The 20,772-nt window shown below is 61.0% G+C and overlaps 1 protein-coding gene across 3 annotated transcripts in view; it reads right to left on the bottom strand.

Annotated features, from left to right (window-relative positions):
- PPP2R3B (protein phosphatase 2 regulatory subunit B''beta) overlaps positions 1 to 20,044 on the bottom strand; it is a 42,813-nt gene extending 22,769 nt beyond the window's left edge. Inside the window, exon 1 of one of the 3 annotated variants that reach the window (XM_033114912.1) lies at positions 19,550 to 20,044. In XM_033114912.1, the coding sequence (XP_032970803.1) occupies positions 19,550 to 19,894 (345 nt within the window). In that variant the 5' untranslated portion in view covers positions 19,895 to 20,044. Of the gene's footprint in view, positions 1 to 6,413; positions 7,062 to 11,602; positions 11,624 to 19,549 lie in introns of those variants that run through there. The other 2 variants (XM_033114928.1, XM_033114921.1) reach the window with 2 other exon arrangements.
- Positions 20,045 to 20,772: the final 728 nt, after the last annotated feature.

The following is a 20,772-nucleotide window of genomic DNA, read 5'->3' as shown; positions in this document are numbered from 1 at the left end:
CATGGTGGAGAGCACGCTATGGCTCACACCTGCAGGGACACACAGCACAGGAGGGCCCAAGAACACAGCTGCCCCAGCGGGGTCCCCGCGACGAATCCCGGTGCTCACACATCCCAGCCGCCCTTCCTGACGCAGGGACGCCCAGCCTCACACGCACAGGTGCCGCAGCGCAGGGCCAACCAGCACTTTCCACCCGGTCTCGCTGTTCGGCGCCCTCTGCTACGTGCACGGAGCTGCGGGAACCTGCGCGGGGCTTCACGATCCCGTCCCGCCCCCGGGGCCCCGATATAGAGTCTGGGGCAGCCCTCAGCCTCCTCGCGCCATTTCAGGGACGGGCCTGTATCCTAGGACATCAGGACGCGCACCTGGCCGGCCCATCAGGCCCTTTCCCCGCCGGATGACGGCATGCTGCTGGGTCCCCCACGCCAACCCCAAAAGGAGGGGCTGTCCTGGGGACGCCCCACACGCAGCATGCTACGACCCACGCTGCCCCATTCTGTGCAGACGTGTGGACATTTCCTGCTCATCGGCCACCGAACAACGGCTCCAGAAATTCAGTGCCACTCGCGAGGAAAACCCCGCGTGCCTGCGCACACGTTCCGGGCTCGCGGCGTCTTGACCACCAACAACACAAGTTAGAACGCGTGGCGAGGGTGGCAGGCGGGGTCCTGCGCCCCCGGAGCTCGGCCCCGGCGACAACGAGCACTTTGCGCCTCGGTGACCTCGCAGGGAAACAGGCCAGCAGCTCCCACGTGCATCCCGGGCTGCGCAGCGCCACGTGAGCATGCCGTCCGGTCGCCGTGACCACGCGCGCGCACCTCCCGGGTGAGCCGTCCCCGCCACCGGCTGCGAGCCTGCTGGGCGTCACTGCAAGGCGAGCGGAGGGCGAGAAGCCCCACTCACCCCAACCGGGAACCGGAGCATGAGGAAGCCGGTCTCTGGTGACCTGCGTGCGAGCCCCTGCGCGGCCATGGGCTTGCGTGGGGCGTGTCCGCGCATCCCGCCGGCCAGCAGTTCTCGCGGGAATTCCCGCCCACAGCCTGCGAGAGGTGCTCCCCTGCGGCCAGCAGCCCCGCGCGTGCCACCCGCAGGGGGCAGACATGACGTTCCCTCATTTGGCAGCACCTTTCGGGGACTGGGCGTGGGCACCTACCACTGGTTGCAAAGGCGGTCACGCTTTCCTGTGCGTTCTCCGCTCAGGTGCTTTGCCCAGCACTTGGCGTCTTTTTCTTCCCAATTTCCAAGGCACCATAAATGGTCAGCGTGGGGAGCTTGGTGCTCTGCCCCGGGCACCACTGGCCTTTGTGCGTGGTTTGTGGTGTTTGTTAGCAGCTGGCGGTTCAGTTCTGAGCCCCCTTTTCTGTGTCCTTTCTCTGACGATGACCACACGATGCTGGGAGCTACGCGAAATGGAACCTGAGCAGAGCTCCGTGCTCGCAAATCTGTGGCAGTGGGCACTGCTGGGGACGAGGTCGGAACTTGGTTTGGCGACCAGCGGACCCTCCCAGGACCCTGCTGGGCTGAGAGGTGGCTGAGACCAGGAGAGGCGCCCACCTGGTGAGGGAGACTCGCAGGGACTGAGAGACAGGGAGGGCCAGCTCCAGGAGGACGGATGCCGGCCATCTCGGGCTCAGCCCTGTTTCAGGGAGGAGAGATGCTGGACAGGCCACCCGGGAAGAGGGTTCAGCCTGGACACCAGGGCACGGGAACTCCGAATCCTGGGCACAGACGCACTACAGAGGAAACCCAGACCCCTGGATGAGATGGGGAGGAGGAAGGGAGAAGACCGCCTACCCCCACGGGGGACGTGACAGAGGAGGACATCTGCACAGGGGGGGGAAGTGGCCACGGGTGACGGCCCGGGAGTGTGAGCAGCACACACACAAGTGCAGGAGGCCTTTGTGGTGGTCTCCACAGGCCCCTGCAGAGATCCCCTTAGCCCCCACGCCCCCAGCAGGAGGCTGCCCCCCACGGGTGCCACGTGTCCCTTCCCACCCCACCGTGGTGACCCACATCCTCACCTCCACCCTGCTGCCCCTTCACAGAAACTGTCGCCCAGAATACCAGACAGCACCACACATTGCCCACCAGACAGCACCCCGACCTGTATCTATACCCCCACTCCCGCCCAGTGCAGACTGGTAGTGTCTGGGAGCAGCAAGGTCGTGCAAGGAGAAACCCATCCTCATCTCAGGGCTCAAAACTCTCCCCAAAGTCCTAAGGAAAGGAGCGGTTCACGGCCAGCAATCAGCAGACACACGTGGGAACGAGGCAGAGAGAGAGGGCAGGATGGAGCCCCAAAGGCTGCAGGTCTGGACGGGCAGAGCACAGAACCCACACGCAGGACGACCGCGAGACCGCGCCCGACACACGGCAGTGAGACTGGAGAACACCAGACAGATTTTCAGAAACAGCCAGAAAAAAACGGGGGGAGCATAATCTTCAAAGCAGGAAACAGACCTGCCGCCAGCTTCTCCACAGAAACAACAGATACCAGAGGCCGGAGGAACACAGCTGCCGACCTACACCTCTACCACCGGCCCCTGAAGGTCAAGGGAGAGGGACACTGAGAGCCTTGTAGATCAGGAAAAACCAAGAGACCCAAACGACCCCATGAGTGAGCCTGCCAGCAGCAGAGCATGTGCTGAGGAACGCGTGTCAGGCGGGGCCAGGTGCCGCGGGGCGGAGGGAAGGGCCGGGCGGCTGGTGGGGCTGTGGGTCCCCGGGGGGAACACTGAGCGTGCCAGGCAGTCCGCACGCGTGACTGCAGCTCTGCATAACACGCCTCTCAGACCACACGACAGCGTACAAATGAACGGGGACGAGATGGGCGTGGGGAGGGTTTGGGGCTGCTGGTATTTTTAGAAAACTAAGGGGCTGACATTTCTGGGAGAAGCAGCGAGCTAGGAGAAAGGTAAGCTGCAGGCTCGGAGTTGAGGAAAAGATAAACAGGAGGCCAGAAAGGACCGGGCAAAAAGCAACACAACAGTGGAAATAAACCAAAATGGGTCAAGAGGCGTAATAAATATCAATGGACTGAATGTTCTGGTTAAAAGACCAGCCCTGACTGGAAAGATAATATTTATTTATAGGAGACGCACGCAAGGACACACAGGACAGAAGGGACACAGCAGGCGACGGTGACGGGGGGAAACGCCTGGCCCCGACACAGCCCCCACCGCTGCTGGTTGCCCAGGTCTCCACGGTGCTGTGGCGCAAAGCGGGACGTGTTCCGTGGCAGCGGCCACGCTGGGCCAGGACGCTGGGGGACGGCGTGTTAGGGGCACTGTGCCCTGGGACATTTCAGCTCACGGTGGCCGGTCAGCACGCAGCCAGTCCGTGTGCTGACGAGGCACACAGAGGCGGCGGAAGGCGGGGCGTCGCTGGGAAGGGACAGTCAGCACATCCTGCTGGGGGTCGGTGGTGGAAACTGGGGACCTGAGCGGATGGGCTGCAGCGCAGAGAAAGTGCAGGCTGCGGGACCCGAGAGGCAGCGCAGGGAGGCCGCGCTCCGCTCCCCGGCACCCACGACTGCTGGACGACAACAAAACAGGCCGGTGTGGACACGGGGGCTTTGCAGCCTTAATCTCCAGGACGTAAATAGCCCGCGGCCCAGCACAGCTGCAGGACACATTCCTTCCCTGCGCACGGGGCACAGTTGGGAGCTGGCCACCTCCCGGCCGCGCCGCGGCTCAGCAGATGGCACAGGAAGCCGCCCGCGCTCCCTGAGCGCCACGTGATGGGACTGGACATCAGCGACACAGCAAGAGGACCAGGAATGTGCGCGTGTGTCGGGATTCTGCCGCGGGGCTCAGCCGCTTACGAAGGGAAGACACACGAGGCGCTTGGTGTCGGACGCGCGGCCCCTGGGGCTCACGCACGGCCGCCCCGTGAGGCGCGTCACCGGGGCAATGACGAAGACGCCTGCCTGGCACACGGCCAGCTCCTTGTGGCGGGCGCGGCCACACCAACCCGTCCCGGAAACCCAGCTGTGCCCTGGGCCTGCCGGCACAACGCGGGCTGCACCCCAGCTCCACCAGCAACAAAGCCTTCGTGTGGAACCCACGTGGCGTCTTCATGACGAGTCCGGGCCCAGGGTGCACACAAGCTCCGTGTGGAATCAGTACAGGGGGTGCCCCTAGGGTGCAGCCAACAGGGAGTGGCGTGAGAGGGCACCTGTGCCCGCAGACTCCTGGAGGGACATCCTGGGGTCCCGGGGCTCGCACCAGGGGGTGTTCAGGGCCCCCATTGCGTGGCATGGAGACCCGGCTGGGCCTGGACCTCGCTGGATGTCCTGAAGGCCAGAAGCAGGAGGGTGGGCGGTCACCACACGGAGGAGAGGCCAGCTGCATGTCCACGGCAGTCACGGGGGATGGCCCCTGAGTACCCCCCAGGAGGCTGCAGCAGAGCAAGGTGACAAAGTGGAGCCGGGAAGCGGAGGCTGTGTCCAGTGTGCGCAGCGAGGCCTTGCTCCCGGGGGCGGGGTGGTCAGCGTCCTGCTCGGGCAGGGGCAGCAGCGCAGCCAGCTGGGCCAGACGAGGTCTGAGGGACACTGCAGAGCCGGGCGTGACAGTCTCAGGGCTCAGCGTGTGCAGGCCCCAGGCTCCGCAGGCCCCAGGGTCCCCAGGCAGGATGGGTGGGCAGCAGACACGGCAGTGGGGCAGAGCCCGGAGCCAGCCCTGCACAGACACACCTGGCTGCGGGCGCCTGTCACACCTGAAGCACCGTCCCCACCATCTCCCGCTTCGCCCACTGTCCCCACTCTGCCCGCACTCTACCACCTGCATTTGCGACCCACGCAAGGCCACGTCCCGAGTCCACACTCAGACGTCCTGGGGGTAAAGGAAAGAGGCCAGGCAAGTTTCCTCCTGCCCTAACTGCCCCATGGAAAGGGCTCTCTCTGATTCACCCCTGCACCTCAGGGGACAGTCTACAGTACATACATTGTCTCTCCTGAGAAACACTGTTGAAACACATTTTTCTGTAACGAGAAATGACTTCCTGTTAAAGGAATCCATAGAATTTGTTTCCCAAACAGTGAACTTTGTGTAAGACACACAAAAGGCTTCCGAAAGCAATCCAGACTTTCACGAATCAGTTCTTGGGTTGCCGGGAACCCCTGGACGTGAAGTGACAGGACTGAGGTGACAGCAGAAGGCTTCACAAACTGACGGGACACCCTAGCGGCCGTTTACAGGGAATTAACCACCCAGCATCCGCTTTCCTGAAGTCTAACCCAGCACCGTCCTGCTGCTGAGGCCACTTTCCAGGTCTCCAAATTAAGATGGGTTTACACAGACTTGCCTTAAAAACAAGGACTAAACAGGCAGCCGCAACCCACTTGCACACAACACGTGGGAGACTGGAACCCAGAACAGAAGACAGATAGAAAGAACTCAGAAGTCATGCAAAAACTGAAATGTGATCCTAGAAAACATTCTGATTAAAATATGGGTGCAAAGCAGGTCTCTTCCCCCCAAACAGGACGGTCTGAATCGATGGATCTTTTTTTAGGCCACGAGATTACATTAATTCCTTGCAGAGAAAACTGGCAAGCGTTACATGTGCCACAGTCTGTGAAGCAAGACAGGCGACACTGGGAGGTGAGCGTGAAGCCTGCTGCGCGCCCGCACCCCTGCACGGGACCCACCCAAGGGGCAGGGCAGGGAGGGGGACATTCCGTGGGCACGGAAACCTCCACTTCCAAAGGACTGCAGAGAGGTCATGGGAAGTCCCCTACTTTCCAATGACACGCTCAGCTCAAAGGAGTTCTAAACGCAGACACGAGGGGCAGGTTTCACTGAGCGCACATGACAATCAACAGGAAGCTCAAAGCCAGTTCGTCACTGACAACGCTGAACTGTGCGCTCCAGCTCCAGCAGCGGCAAAGCCCTGCAGGAAGCACAGCCGCTCCTCGCAGAGTGCCACCCATTCAGGCCGTCCCAGCGAGGCGCCAGTCCCACACAGAATGGGGCCGGCTGGGGCATCACCCGACAGAATCACCGCGGCCCAGGCAGGCCGCAGAATCCCACAGAAGTCTCTGCACTCAGCCTGTGCGCGTGCTCGCGGGGAAAGCCCAGTGTTTCCACAGGTCCAGCTCCCCTGCCGCGTCCCGGCTCTGCAGACCCCGGGCCCACCCCACTGTCAGTGTGCTGTGCACTCGGGGGCAGCAGTTGCGGACACGCCAGGAAAGCAGACTGAAGGCAGTGCTCCTCTAAAGAACTTTCCGGAGCAAACTCCCCAGGCCGCAGGGCACACCTGGCTCCCCACAGGGACAAAGACGCACCCCCAGTGTGCGCCCCCCTCCCCCGCGCTCCCACCTCACAGGGACCCGGCCGGGCCAGGAGGGAGCCCCCACCACACACACACACACACACACACACACACACACACAACCGCCGCCTGCCCGGCACCTGCTGGAAGGCCTTCAGCCTCTTCTTGAACCTGGAGGGCAGCACGAAGTCACAGCCGCGGGCCAGCGCGGCCAGCTCCTGCCTCAGGTCCGGGTCCTGGCGCAGGGACAGCTCCCGGAGCCGCATGTCGGCTCGCATGGGCCGCGGGCCCCCGGGCTCGGCGCTTGCTCACGGGGTGGGCCTGTGGGGCCGCGGGCTGGGGCGGCAGCGGTGCCCCGGACGGTCAGGGTGCAGGGCTGAGCCGGCTCAGCGAGCTCCGTGCCGGGCGGGCCAGGCGCTCTGGGGGCCGGCCCTGGGCCACTCACATTCCACAGGCTGAGGAGGACACATGGCCGAGGGTGGGGGAAGGCAGCAGGAGCGGAGCAGAGCTGAGCGGGCAGCCGGCGGGGCAGGCGGGCAGGCGGCAGCCCCACGGCCACAAGTCCCAGAGCTGCTCTCGCAATGCGGGCAGTGCAGACGTAGCTCGGACGGCTCAGACCCGCGGGCAGAGCGAGGAAGCAGGAGAGATGACCTGGGGACACTGCCGCCGGCCGTTCTGTGGAGGGAGGGGACAAAGGCAGGCTGCAGAGAAGTGAAGTGTGTCCAGCACAAAACGGAACCTGTCACAGAGTTGGCTGTCCTGGGCCCAGGGCCCGGATGAGTCCAGCGCAGCTGCTCCCTCCCTAAAAACACAGCCCACAGGGGGGTCTGCGGCCCCGCCCCTCTCCCGCCACTTTCAGAGTTGGGAAAATATATTGAAACTGCCACAGCACGCGAACGTTTTCCTTTAAAAAATCGGGGAGGGACTTAGTCAGGACTTTAGAGCACGCCAGCCACTCGATCCAGCGAGCGGTGTTTGAGAAGGTGGAATGTGACCTGGTGAGTGCGAAGCTGCCCAGAGGGGGTGGAGGGAAGCAGGTGGGCCAGGCCTGAAATGCGGATGAGCTCACCCCCCAGTCGCCCCCTCCCTGCCCACCAGGAAGGAAAGAGGGCTGTGGGAGCCGCGGCACTCGGCCCACATCGGGCACTGCTGGCCCAAAGCCCCCAGAGGTCTGGCCTCAAGAGTCTGAGTCCGTTTCCGGAAGGAAGAATCTCTCAGCAGTAACAGAGGCGAGTTCACACACACGCAGCTGCACAGCAGGACCTCGGGGCTCAGCCTGCACCCACTGAAGTGGCACAAAAATCCTGGGGGATACGAGACGGGAAGAGTCCCCACGCCCACCCAAAAAGCAGCCTCCGGTGGGACAAGTGCTCTGTGCGTGGGGCTCGGCTCTGCACGCCAAGGACAGCCGCGCTGCCCTGAGTTGGGGCAGAAACACAAGGATTAAGTGGGGATTACAGTCGGGGCGACGGGCCAGCTCACAGGACACTCTCCCAGGCTGTCCTGCCTCCCGAGGGGAGAGGCGGCCCTGGGGGGGTCTGATTCTGTGAGGAAGCTGGCCTGGGAGCCCTCTGGGCAGCGCCTCACGGGGCCCCTGACGGCACGAGCCCCAAGACCCCATCTGGGGTCCACCACCCTGAAGCTCTATGGGGTCTGCTCAGCCCACTGCCCCCAGGAAGCCTCTTCCCATCTGAACCATCACGTGTCTAAGTAACACCCCCTCAGAGGACGGGCCTCTCTGTCTCCGTGTCCTCCTCCTGTCACCCCCCACCCCCAGGTTTATCATCGAGTGTATACGTGTCAGGCGTAGCAGCCACATGCACAGAAAAGGTCCAGGCCCTGCGTCATGCCGAGTTCAGCTCAACGCACAGCGCGTACTCAGTGCTTGCTTAAGAAAGCAAACGGAGAAACACAGGAGTCCTGAGAACACACAGGGGAAGACCCTGAGCGGCCCCAACGAGACTGAGGGCCTGCACTCCACACGCAGCCTGTCCTGAACCAGGCCTCACAAGGAGCCAGACGGGTCTTTCCCTCCCAGTGTAGAGCTGCGTCCCCACCCATCCCCTAAGTCACAGGACCCCAGGGGCCATTCGTCAGCCCCCCGAAATCACAGGACCCCAGGGGCCATTCGTCAGCCCCCCGAAATCACAGGACCCCAGGGGCCATTCGTCAGCCCCCCGAAATCACAGGACCCCAGGGGCCATTCGTCAGCCCCCCAAAAATCACGGGACCCCAGGGGCCACTCGTCAGTCCCCTGCAATCACAGGACCCCAGGGGCCACTCGTCAGCCCCCCGAAATCACAGGACCCCAGGGGTCATTCGTCAGACGCCCAAAAATCACAGGACCCTAGGGCCACTCGTCAGCCCCCCGAAATCACAGGACCCCAGGGGCCACTCGTCAGCCCCCCAAAATCACAGGACCCCAGGTCCCAACCACACTGTCCCACAGTCTCCGACAGGTGGATACTCCCTAACTTTCCCTGTCCTGGGAACAGAGACATCCAGGAAACGACCCCTGCTTACCCATCCAAAGCCCAGACTCCACCCACCTTCCCCTCGCTCTCCCTTCCTAACACTTTCCCGGCAGCTTCAGGCTCTCAGAGCAGAAAGCGCAGAAAGGGGGGGGGGCGTTCCCACAGCACAGCACAGGCCCCGCAGCCCCTCCCACCGCCTCCCTCCTCACACCCCAGGAGACACGCCTGCACCGTTACTAACCCGTCAGTGTTCCCTGGCTGGCGCTCTCTCTTGGCTCTTGGCTTGCGCTCCCTGGGTCTGGACAAACGAACCCTGACGTGACATCACCCACCGTTAACCGTCATGTACAGAGCGTTTTCAGGGCCCTAAACATCCCGTGGCCCCCCTGCACCCCCACGCCCCCAGCAGCCACCGGTCTTTGTCCAGCTCCCCACTTTGGCCTCTCCCTGCACCTCGCCTAGGTGGCTCACACAGGACGCAGCCTCAGACTGCCTGTCTCTCTCTTCCCTCAACCTCCCCACCATCCAAGCACCCCCTACCCCCCAAACTCTCCTGGGGGCCGCCGCGTCCTGTGTTCTCTCTGCCACGTCCCCTCGGTCGGCCCTAAGCCACCGTCCTTCCCTCCCACTTCTGACTGTCCTCTGGGATTCCAAGGTCTGACCCCCATGGACTTCGCCCGACAGACGGGCCAGGGGCAGACTGTGAAGTGACCAGAGCCCGGGGCAGAGGGAGCCAAACCCCACGCGCCCGTCCGTGCACCTGCGTGTGCTGCCAGCAGGTGAGACCACACTCCCCCACTGCAACGCACTTTCTCTAGGTTTAGTGTTTGTTTCCAATTCATACGCACGCACACGTGTACCCACTGTAGTGCTGAGGGGTGTCTACAAGTGAAGCAAAGCTCGGGACGGACCTAAAACTGACCGAGCTGTTCCATTAAAATCTGGCCAGAAACCAGAAATTTTAATGCAAACAGAACGAAGCCTGCCGTTCATGTGTCCCCTTCTAGGCGAACTTTGGGGAAAGGTTACTAGTTCTGCAAACTCGTAACGGTAATTTAAGAGCGGGAGGCAGAGGGAAGGCAGGCAGGCACCCTGACTCCCCGCTTTCTGAGTGAGTTTTAAAAATGTTTTCCCACGAGCCACTGGAAACCCTCAGGACAACGCAGGAGGCACGTACATTACCGCTGACAAAGGAGGACACTGAGGCACACACGTCAAGTCCCCTAGTCACAGGGCTACTAAGGGACAGAATGGGCCTGGGGCGGGCAGGTGGCAACCCTGGACCCAGACTTCCCAGGTGCAGAACACTGTACCTGCTGCAGTGGCGACTCTGAAAGCTACACACGTGGAAGCTCCCAGAAAGGAGGCATCACTAGCCCCCAAATCAGTCAGATACCCGCGTAAAGAGGGTGGTATTTAGTCAACTGCCGGGGCGGGGGCGGGGCGAGGCCCCCAGAACAGGCCCTGGCTCTAGCCACATCTCCACGCCCAGCTCAGGGAAAGTTCAGCATCGCAGGCCCCACACTGCACGACTGGAAGGACACGTCACAGCAGCACGGAGACACACGCGGGTCCCAGCAGCCCGACAACCCCCGCCGCTTTCTGGGACCCACGAGTGTTCCACATGTTAAGTTCCCGAGTGCCCCCTTCAGCACCAATGGGCAGTGATGGTTGTGTCGAGAACGTGGTCTGAGGGCAGGAACTCAGGGACATTTGTTCACACTGCTCTGTGTCTGCGACTGGACTTCCAGGAAAGTATTTTCACAAGTGAATGGGAAGCTCCCACTTGCAGACAAAATGGGGGAAACAACTAATTAAAGTTACCATCCTACCTGATTTTTATAAAGCTTTTCAAGAAAGAACAGTCACCAAGCTGGCACACGCCCCTCAGAAAGCAGAGAAAGAGGAAAGTCCCAACTCAGTTTCCGAGGCCAGGGCGGGCCTGACACCCACGCAGAAGGCGTTACAGTAGAGAGCCCCAACGGCCGCCCTGACCACGACACACGGATGTCACACACACCTCAGTACACACACACGGATGTCACACACACACCGATGTCACACGTCAGTACACACACACGGATGTCACACGTCAGTACACACACCGATGTCACACATGTCAGCACACTCACCGATGTCACACCTCAGTACACACACACGGATGTCACACACACAGATGTCACACATCAGTACACACACACGGATGTCACACACGTCAGTACACACACACGGATGTCACACACACGTCAGTACACACACCGATGTCACACATGTCAGCACACACACCGATGTCACACCTCAGTACACACACACGGATGTCACACACACAGATGTCACACATCAGTACACACACACGGATGTCACACACGTCAGTACACACACACGGATGTCACACACACGTCAGTACACACACCGATGTCACACGTCAGTACACACACACGGATGTCACCAGCACACGGGCATATGGATGTCACACATGTGAGCACGGAGACACATAGATGTCACACACATGGATGTCACACACGTATCTTACACACAGCACACAGAGATGTCACACACATGCCGGCACACAGACAGACACGGATGTCACACACACCAGCACACGGGCATATGGATGTCACACACGTCAGGAGACACACAGACGTCACACACAGGATGTCACACACGGACCTCGCACGTGTCAGCATGCAGAGCCCAGCCACAGCTAACAGAGATTATTGGCTGTGTTATAAAGCTGTGTATAAAGCTAACGGGGTTTATCCCGGTAAACAGACTTGGTAACATCCAACGTGAACCGACAAAACACCGTATGATTAACCACGATCATAAAGAATTGGACAAGATTCAAAACTTACTCTCATGAAACATTCCCGACAAACTAGGCACATAAGGAGAGAAACACTTCGCCGACCTCGTAAAGGGCATCTGTGACACAACCTGTAACTACGACGGCCATTGACGAGACCGGAAGCGTCCCTCCTGCGAGACGACAAAGTGAGGATGTCGCTTCGTGTGCCCTGCAGGTCCCCGCCCAGCGATTGGGCGGAAAAACAAATCACAGCCATGCAGAGTGGGGGGGGGCGAGGGGGGGAAGAGGGGACCGCTTCGTCACGCCGTGCACCGCCAGCGGACAGGCGGGGCGGTGGCCGAGGTCAGCCACTCACAGCAGCAGGGTCTCGGTGCCACGTCCAGCGTTCCTGTGACGAGCAACTGAGACGTCAGCGAGCAGAGGGAGACGACGCCACGGCACCAGCAGCACCAGAGTGAACTGGGCCAGGAGCCCGTTTGCCCGAGGCCTCGTGCCATCTGCACGCCCAGCAGGAGGCACGCGGAGGACAACTGAGGGCCTCAGTGAGTGACACACACACACGCACGCTCACGGCCAGGTGACTCGGAATGCTGACTAGGCCGTTCTCCCCACGGACGCACAGATCCAGACAGTCGTTACCAAAGCTCAGCAGACTTACCGTGCACAAACCGACACGAAGGCCCTGAGAAGTCTGTGCAATCAGAGGACCCGAAAAGCGACTGCAGCCTTGAACAAAACAGGGGCCTCACTTCCAGCTCGCGGGCAAGTGGCAGAGCCCAGACGGTGACACGCCGGGGTAAGCACCGACGTCTGCTCGGCGGCTCAGAAGAGCGTCCAGAAACAAACTCAGACATCTGTGGCCAACTGATTTCAACAAAGGTGCCAACACAGCCAATGGGAAAAGAACAGTCATTTCAGAAAATGGTGCTGGAACAACTGGGCACGTGTATAGGAAAAAATGAAGCCAGACACTTACCTCAGACCACACGTAACAGTTAACTTGAAATGGACCATAACTCTAAGTGTCAAACCCAAATTCACAGAACTTCCGGAAGACACACAGGAGACCTTGGGACTGCGCGTCTGACAGAGACCGTGTAGGTGATGGCTGACACGTTTGGGCATTCAAAGAAAACACCCAGGAGGCTAGGTTTTGTAACTTCTCTGCTTCAAACGCTTGCAGTAAGAATGAGGTCAGAGACCGTGGGACATGGCAGATCCTGCACGTGATGGAGGAGCCACACAGACACGTAAAGACGCCCAGCAACTCGATAAAACGAACAAGACGATGGGTGAGTGCAGGGCATCACGACTCGCGGGGGACGAGCAGGGCAAAGCCACGGGAGAAGCCACTGCACGCCACCTTGCACACAGGTAAGGGGACAGCAAGGGGCGACATGCGAGGGCAGGAACCGGAACCCTCACGCGGGCTCATGGGCTTGTGACGTGGCACGGCCACCTTGGAGGAATCTGACAGCGTCTTATAAAGTTACATGCACATTTGCCGCAAAACCCAGCAATTCCACTTTCGTTCTCTGTCTCAGAGAAATGGAAACACATGTCCACACACAGGCTTACAAGCGAATGTCGTCAGCGGCCTTATTCACAAGTCGAAACTGGGAACAGGCCCAGGACCCATCAACAGAGACAGAGACACGTGGTGCCTCCCCACACACGATGGAATCGGAAGGAACGAAAACTGCACAGGAAACCCTGGGCTTTCCGGTCTGTAACCTGCCCATAATGCAGCTGTTAGCAGCTGTTAAAATCGGCTGTTGCTACAAACATCTCTGGAATGATGCAGAGTAGCTAGTAACACTGGCTGTGCCAGGCAGCGCCTGGGTGGCTGCAGATGGGAGTGGAGTTGTGAGCTGAACGCTATGGGAGAACAGGAACAACACGCGTGGTTTCCCGGCAGCCAGCACGTCCCCGCTGGGGGCTGTTTCTGTCCCGCTGCACAGGGCACTAGAGTGCGTGGCCCCCAACAGGTCACAGTCGTGCCGCCTCTCAAAGCTGGAGAGGTGACTAACGTCTGAGGGCTGGCACACTCTGGCACATTCCCACAGGGGAAAAAGCCGGGGGCACGTCCAACTAGGGTCTCCGCCCGGGGCCTTGGCTGTGGAAGCACCAGAGTCCTTGGGGACCAGGACTGAATGAGGGCCCCCGTCAGTGAAAGTCCCCCCTGAAAGTGCAGGAACAGCAGTCGCCCCCGACCCCCCTCCGCATGGAGCCCCCTGCTCACCGCCTTTGTCTCCCCACGCAGGTGGGCGTGCTGGACCCCGGCGCCACCTGCCAGGTGTCCCCCCCACCCCGCCCCTCCTCCACCCCTGGGGCTGCCCACAGGGTTCCTCTCTGCCCCTTCAGACTGTCCCTCCCGGGAACCTTACCAAGGCGCCCCCTGCACCGGTCACAGGAAAGGCCCCCACGTCCACGCAGAGCCGGATGCGAGGCAGCAGCCTGAAGCTCGCAGTCCAGGAGGCGAGAGCTAGGACAGGGTGGCCGAGCCCCGGGTGGCGGCTGGGAGCCCGTGAGAGCAGCCCTGGGCCCAAAGCGCTGGCTCGGCAGAAGGAGCCAGCGTAACCCTGCTGGGGACCAGCACAGTGGGGGAGCTGCACTCCTCCCCGTGGGGACACGGCACCCTCAGCCGCGCTGCAAGCTCCGCGCCTGCACGGGACACTAGCACCCGGGACTCCCCAAAGTGTCTTCGCTTTCGTCCCCTACATGTGCGTTTGCTCAAACAGCCGCAGCAGAATAAGAATTCATCTGCAACTGAAGCTCTGGGAAGGTGTTTCCACCGACAAGGCTCAGTGGGGCGACCCACTGTTCCGGAGCACACAGCACCCCGACACCCAGACGGGAAGCACAGGCAGGGACAGGCTGACCCATGGACCATGGGGTGACGCCGGGCGCACCATCACACGGCCGTGACACGGCTCTGCTAAGGCCAGCGGGGTGTGTCCGCGGAGCTCACGCGGAGGCCGTGTCTGGAGGGCGGGGTTGTCCCCTAGTCACAGGGACGACCCGACCGGGGCTGAGGACGTGGGCGCCCTGGGCACTGCAGGCTGGTGAGCAGCGTCCTGGTCTCCAGCCAGCAGATGCCATGAGTGCGTCCCCAGTGGTGACACCCAAAGATGTCCCCAGACGCTGCTGATGCCCCCCACCCCTGAGAACAGCTGCTGTGGACTAGCGTGCACCATCCGTGGGAAGGTCTGTCCCCACAGCGCATGTCTGAGTGACAGGGGCTGAGTTTTTATCCTCTAAACAGATGGGTACCCAGAAGCAGAACTGGCTTACTGACCCAGAGGACGGCTGTGAGGCGGGACGAGACCTCCGTGCGTCCCGGGAGTGCAGAAACGCTCCGGCTGCGGCCTCCTCCCAGACGACTGCTTTAACCCCAGGTGTCGCCCAGCCCGTGCCCTCCCTCACCCCGGGTGGCTTTCAGGAGCCGAGAGCCAACAGGAAGAGGTGTTCTGACACCCAATCCTGGCGTCGCACACGGACGAGTGGTGCTGACACAGCGGGCACAGGAAGGCACCGCCTGGCCCCCTCCGGCCGGCACATCCCACAGGGTTCCCACTTCCGGGGGAAAACAAAGACCCACGCCATGGCAGGGCCCAGGGCTTGTTGCAGCCGGCCACTGCTCACCTGCACGTCCCAAGTCCTCACCAGGGCTTCCTGTCCCCTGAAATGAGGGGCCGGGGTCCTCCCCGTGGGGTCCCCGCCAGCAACAGACCCTGGGAAAGAAAAGACGCAAATGCCATACTCCACCCGAGAGCCTGAAACTGACATTGTGGAAACGGGCGCAGCCAACTGTTTTCACACCTCTCCCACTCACCTGTCCGTCTGTCCTCTGGGCCCTCCCCTCCGTCTGTCCATCCACCCTCAGGGCCCTCCAGGGGATTCTGACACTCGCCCAGGTGGACAGCTGGTGGGCACGTCACAGGGTGGTCACAAGGCCCTCATCATGTGTCCCCAAGTACCGCACATGGTCACAACACTCACACAGGATCCTACAGCTCACTCTGGGGGAACCTTTATAAAAAGGCCCTTCAAGGTCCTGAAGGTCTGTGAGTCCAGCCCCAAATCTGAGCCCTTCTCACAAGACTGCCTTGATTACGGATGAAATTTATGTAAAAACCAATAAAAGAGACTTAAATCTTAGACACTATTAGAAGGAGGGGTGACGGGGAATGTGCAGGTTTTAAGTAAACAGTCGTTAAAATCCTTCCAAAGAACACACTTTCTGAAAGCCGAGGGGACCTGGGTCCCGGCACTGGGACCTGCATATGCAGGAAACCCAGCCCGAAGCGCCCCCTGGGCTCCCTGCGGGCGACTTCCTCTGGGAAGAGAAGAGCACCGGCCGCCTGTCTCTGCTCCCCATTCGGGGGCCTGCCTACCCACCGTGGGGACACATCCTGTGCTCCTTCAGCCTTCGAGGGCCAAGGACGAGAGCAGCAGGGTACGTCCTTGTACTGGGGAGCCCACCCAGCTCTCCCCGACTTGACCTCCAAGCCCTCCTGAAGCAGGACTACACCTGATAAAGCAGAGGTCCTACACCAGGACCCCAACAGGACTTAAGCAGACTCCTAGCCAGGAATCCTACACCAGTGCGACCTCCCCATGGCACTGTCCAGGGGGTGACCCTTGCACTGGGGACAGGGGCTCCAGCCGGCCCTGTGGCCCTGCAGCCTGGAGCAGGGCGGTGGAAGCCAGCCAGGCACAGTGTGGGGACTGAAGAAGAAGGGGGCCTGGCCCTGGACAGCGGCTGGGCTGAGCAGGGCTGTGGGGAGGGAGTGGGGCCCACATATGTGGCCGAAGGGTTTTCGACAATGCAATTCAACGGGAAGGAAGAGGAAAGGTTTTCACCAAGTGCTGCCGGAGTGCCTGCACACCTTACACCACACAGAAAACTTTACTTGTAACACGTCCCAGGTCTCCGTGGAAAAGTGAAAACCTTAAAGCTTTTAGAAGACCAATAGCAGAAAATCTTTAAGTCCACGGGACAGGCAAACATTTTGTAGGCAGAATGTAAAAAGTAAGAACCATAAAAAGAAAAAATTCAAAGAATTAACTTTGGTTCATTGAAAGACACTGTTTAAGAAAATGAAAAAACAAATCCTAGACTGAAAACGAGTGTGTGCAAAACACACATCTTACACAGGACCTGCATGCAGATTATGTGTGTAAAGAGCTCTTACGACTCAGTAATGAGGAGATAATTCCATCTTGAAAGGGGGCCAGGATTTGAACAGACGCTTCCCAAAGGCCGCCAGGCACGTGCAGAGGCCTGACGGCACTAAAACTCAGGGAAGTCCAGTGAGCCCACGAGACACGACACACGGGCCACCACGGCTGAAGTTAAAGTGTGAGGACACGCAGTGCTGCCGAGGGTGTGGGGCGAGGGCCCCCAGGAAGGCTGCTGGGAGGGGAAACGCACCCCAATTCCCAACAGTACGGGGCTGTGAACGGTGTTTCCGCATTTGTGTTGTTTCAGTTAAACGCCCTGTACAACCCAGCCACTGCTCTCCTAGGTGTCTATCCAGGAGCAAGGAAACGTCCGTCCATGCGTGGGCCGACACATGCAGACAGACACGTGTGGACCTGCCTACAAGCACGGTCCTACACGCAAACACCTATACGCATGGACCTACATGCACAGACCTACACGCCTGGGACCTACATGCATGTATCCTGAGCAGCTTGTCACGTAAGCAAGAGCAGAAAGAACCCCAATGCCACCGACTTTCTAGCAACACATGCTGGGGCACATTCATACCAGGGAATCCCACTCGGCAGTGACACACAACCAGGGAGCACGTCACACACGTCAGGAGGCATCTCACACACTCTGCTGAATTACATGCTGCAGCACGAGCTTCTACAGTGATAGACCCATGGTTGCCTGGGGCCCTTCGGAGATGCTAGGTGCCTGCCGGGCATGCAGCTGGCACCCTTCACACACATTCAATCAACAACCGGCACCTGACGAGCGGCCCTGTGTCCCTGCACCAGGCAGCAGCTGGGTACACAGGTAACAGCTGTCCTCACGGAGCTCACATATGGTCGGGGCAGCGGGACAAGAAAATAAACCTGCAGAACACACGTCATGTCACTGACAATAGGCAGAGCACTGATGGGACAAGGTCCCAGGACCCAGTATAGGGGCGGAACAGCACCCCCAAAACACTGCACACCCACCCAGAATCTCAGAACGGGCCTTATGTGGAAACAGGGTCTGTGCAGATGTGACTAAGTGAGGGATCTGAGATGAGGTCGTCCTGGATCAGGGGGGCCGTGAACCCAATGATAGTGTCCTCACTGGAGACAGAAGAGCAGGGACACAGACACAGAGGAGACGCCACGTGGAGACGGAGGCAGAGATGGGAGGGAGGCGGCCACCAGCCCAGGGACGCCTGGAGCCCCCAGGAGCTGAAGGGGCAGGAGGGACCGTCCCCTGGGGCCTGTGGCACCTTGTTCTTGGACTCCTGGTCTCCAGAACCGAGAGCACAAATCCCTGTAGTTTTAACCCCCATCTGTGGCCTTTGTTACAGTGGCCCCAGGAATCACAAGCACATAGGAGGGCCTGGGTAAGAAGGTGACCCTGAGGAGAGGTGTGCAGGAGGTGGGGGTGACCAGGGCTGACCCGGAAGGGCCTGCCAAGGGGAGTCCTGCGCGTCACTTGGCTGCGGGTCACAAGTGATGCATTTTGTACAAACGGAGGGCCAGACCCCAACCAGCACAAAGATTACAGCGGGCTGTATGTGCTGTGGCCGTCTGAAAGGGAAGGTGCTGTTTGGTGGCTGTCCGCGGTGTGCCTGTTTTGTTTCCACGGCATCGATGCAGAGCTGACCTGTCACGAATACCTGCAGACCTCAGGGAGCTCACGCAGTCGCAGGTCAGGAGATACAAGAATTCACCTTCAAGCGGAGCTGGGCTTTGTCACGGAAAAACATTTAAAGACCAAGTGGGCGGCTCCCGAAATGAGACCCGAGCGATCCCAGTGATGCGAATGCCATGTGCGGGAGGGAAAAACTGTCACTGCTGCAGGGAGCTTTCTGAGCCCAGGCCGTTCTCAACCCCCTGCCTCGGCGCAAGAAGGGACTCAGGCCAGGTTTCCTGAGGTGTGAGGGTTGTGCATGCAGGTCAGGGTGAAAGGGCAGCGGGCCAGGGCTCAGGGACGGGTCTCAGACCAGCGTCTGCGGATCCACGGCCGCCTCTGGGGCTTCTCTGGAGGGTGTAAGCCAAGCTGCCTTCCAGGCCCACTGCCGTTCCTCTGGGAGACTCACTTCCTGGAAGATGTTCCAGATCCATTAGGAAGTGTCGGAGAACCCCCAGAAACTTAGCGCCAAACGACTTCTCCTTGGACTGACGTCCACCCCTTGGGGGCCGGCCCATCTCGGTTGGGAAAGGGTTAGACTAAGTGATATTACAAAGTATCATTTCATGGCAGTTAGTACCACGGGCGCACACTGGCTGCCACTGAAACACTTCAAATGTGACAGCCAAGTTGCAGCCAAGTATTCTACGTGTAGGATGTGCACCAACCACACCGTTTTTCCATGACCCCTGGAGGCCACGTTTTATTCCTTTAAAAGGACAGTGCATTAGACGGCAGAAAGCACCTGTCTCTTAATACACTGCCGTTCAGCTCTAGCGATCGCAGACAAATTAGGGCTAAAATCTCTAGCTTCAGGACTGAAGCCGAGTAGAACAAACTGCCCAGAAGCGGCCAAGTGAAACCCACCTACAAAACTCGAAACGAACTCCAGTATCACAAACAGCGTGGGGTTCCGTCAAGGACACAGTTTTTCAGTGTGTAGGGCTTTCCGGGGGAGAAGAAAAAAACACACACACGGAAAGGACCCCGGACTACACGTGAAAGCGTTTGCACGCCCGACACCCCCTCCCCCGGCTCCTGCAGCGCCGCGCCGCACGCCGTCGCCACGCGCCCGAGCTCCGTGTGCAGGCGGTAGCACACGGAAGAGCAACTTACTGCTCTCGTCCCCGCGGATCTACGGGTCCCTCGCACGGGTGGCCCAGTCCTGGCACTAGAGGCAGCTCCCAGGGGCAGCGCGGCGGACGCGGGGGCCGGGCCGGGCGCCCCCAGGCTGTCGCACCCGCCGGGCTTGCGGGCGGGGGCTGCGGCTGCGGCTGCGGCTGCGACCAGGGGCCCGGGCTGCCCCGCGTCGCCAGCGCCCATCTCGGGCCGCCCGGGCGCCGTGATCCTGTGCAAGCAGTCCCGGAGCATGGCCTGCGTGCTCGACTCGCTGAGCCAACACAGGAACAGCTCGTCCACCTTCATCTTCAGCACGGGCTGCAGCACTTTGCCGGGCGGCATCTCCGCGGCTCGTCCCGCCTCCCGAGGGGCCCCCTTCCGCCTGCGCCCCCGCCTCAGGCCAGGGGCGCCGTCCGGCCTCAGTAGTCCTGGGCGGTGCCGGCCACGGCAGCCCGGGGGGCAGCGAGCCCGAGCCGGGCGCGGCCCCGGGGCCCGGGGTCCGGGGACAGGGGGCGGCGCCCGGCCCGGCCCGGCGGGGCCCGGGGAGGAGGCGGCGCCCTCGCTTCAGGGGCTGCGCCGACGCGCAGGGCCCGCGGCAGCGAACGGAGCCGAAAGCCGCTCAACGCAGCTTCAAAACGGGCGCGCCGGCCGCGCTCCCACAGAAAGTCGCCTACGTCGCGTGTCACCGAGGCGCGTGACGTCATCAGGGCGGCGCACGTCGTCCTACGCCGGCACGCACGCACGCACGCCTCCCGCTTTCAGTGGTGGCGCGCCGCCGGACTTCAGTCGGAGGTCCTTGGTGGGGCCGGAGGGTGTTTAGGGACCGGGGCGAAGGCGGGGACGGGGGAATGGCAGCCGCCCCACGCGAGTTTTTCTACTTTTAGGCCACTTAGGGGCGCGGCCCACGCCGGAGAGGCGACCGTAGGGGCCTAGGAGGTGCGAGCATGCGCGCTGCGTGCTCGCCGGGGTGGGCGGGGACTAGGCCCGTGGTGGAGCATGCGCAGTGCGTGCCCACCGAGCACGAGAGCGAGCGTGCGTGCCCGCAGCGGGGGCCGGGAGCGAGCGCGGGGGCCGGGAGCGAGCGCGAGAGCACGGGGGCTGCCGTTTGTAGATAAAAGGGGCAAGTTCTGCCTGCAGGGACCCGGTGTACGCTAATTTTGTTTGTCAACCAATAACGATGGATTGGAGACGCACAACCACTTTAAAAGCTGGCCTTTGAG

This window comes from Rhinolophus ferrumequinum, chromosome X (genome assembly GCF_004115265.2).
Source record: "Rhinolophus ferrumequinum isolate MPI-CBG mRhiFer1 chromosome X, mRhiFer1_v1.p, whole genome shotgun sequence".
Taxonomy (NCBI): domain Eukaryota; kingdom Metazoa; phylum Chordata; class Mammalia; order Chiroptera; family Rhinolophidae; genus Rhinolophus; species Rhinolophus ferrumequinum.
Note: the sequence above shows the minus strand (reverse complement) of the source record. Positions and strands in the feature narration are given on the sequence as shown.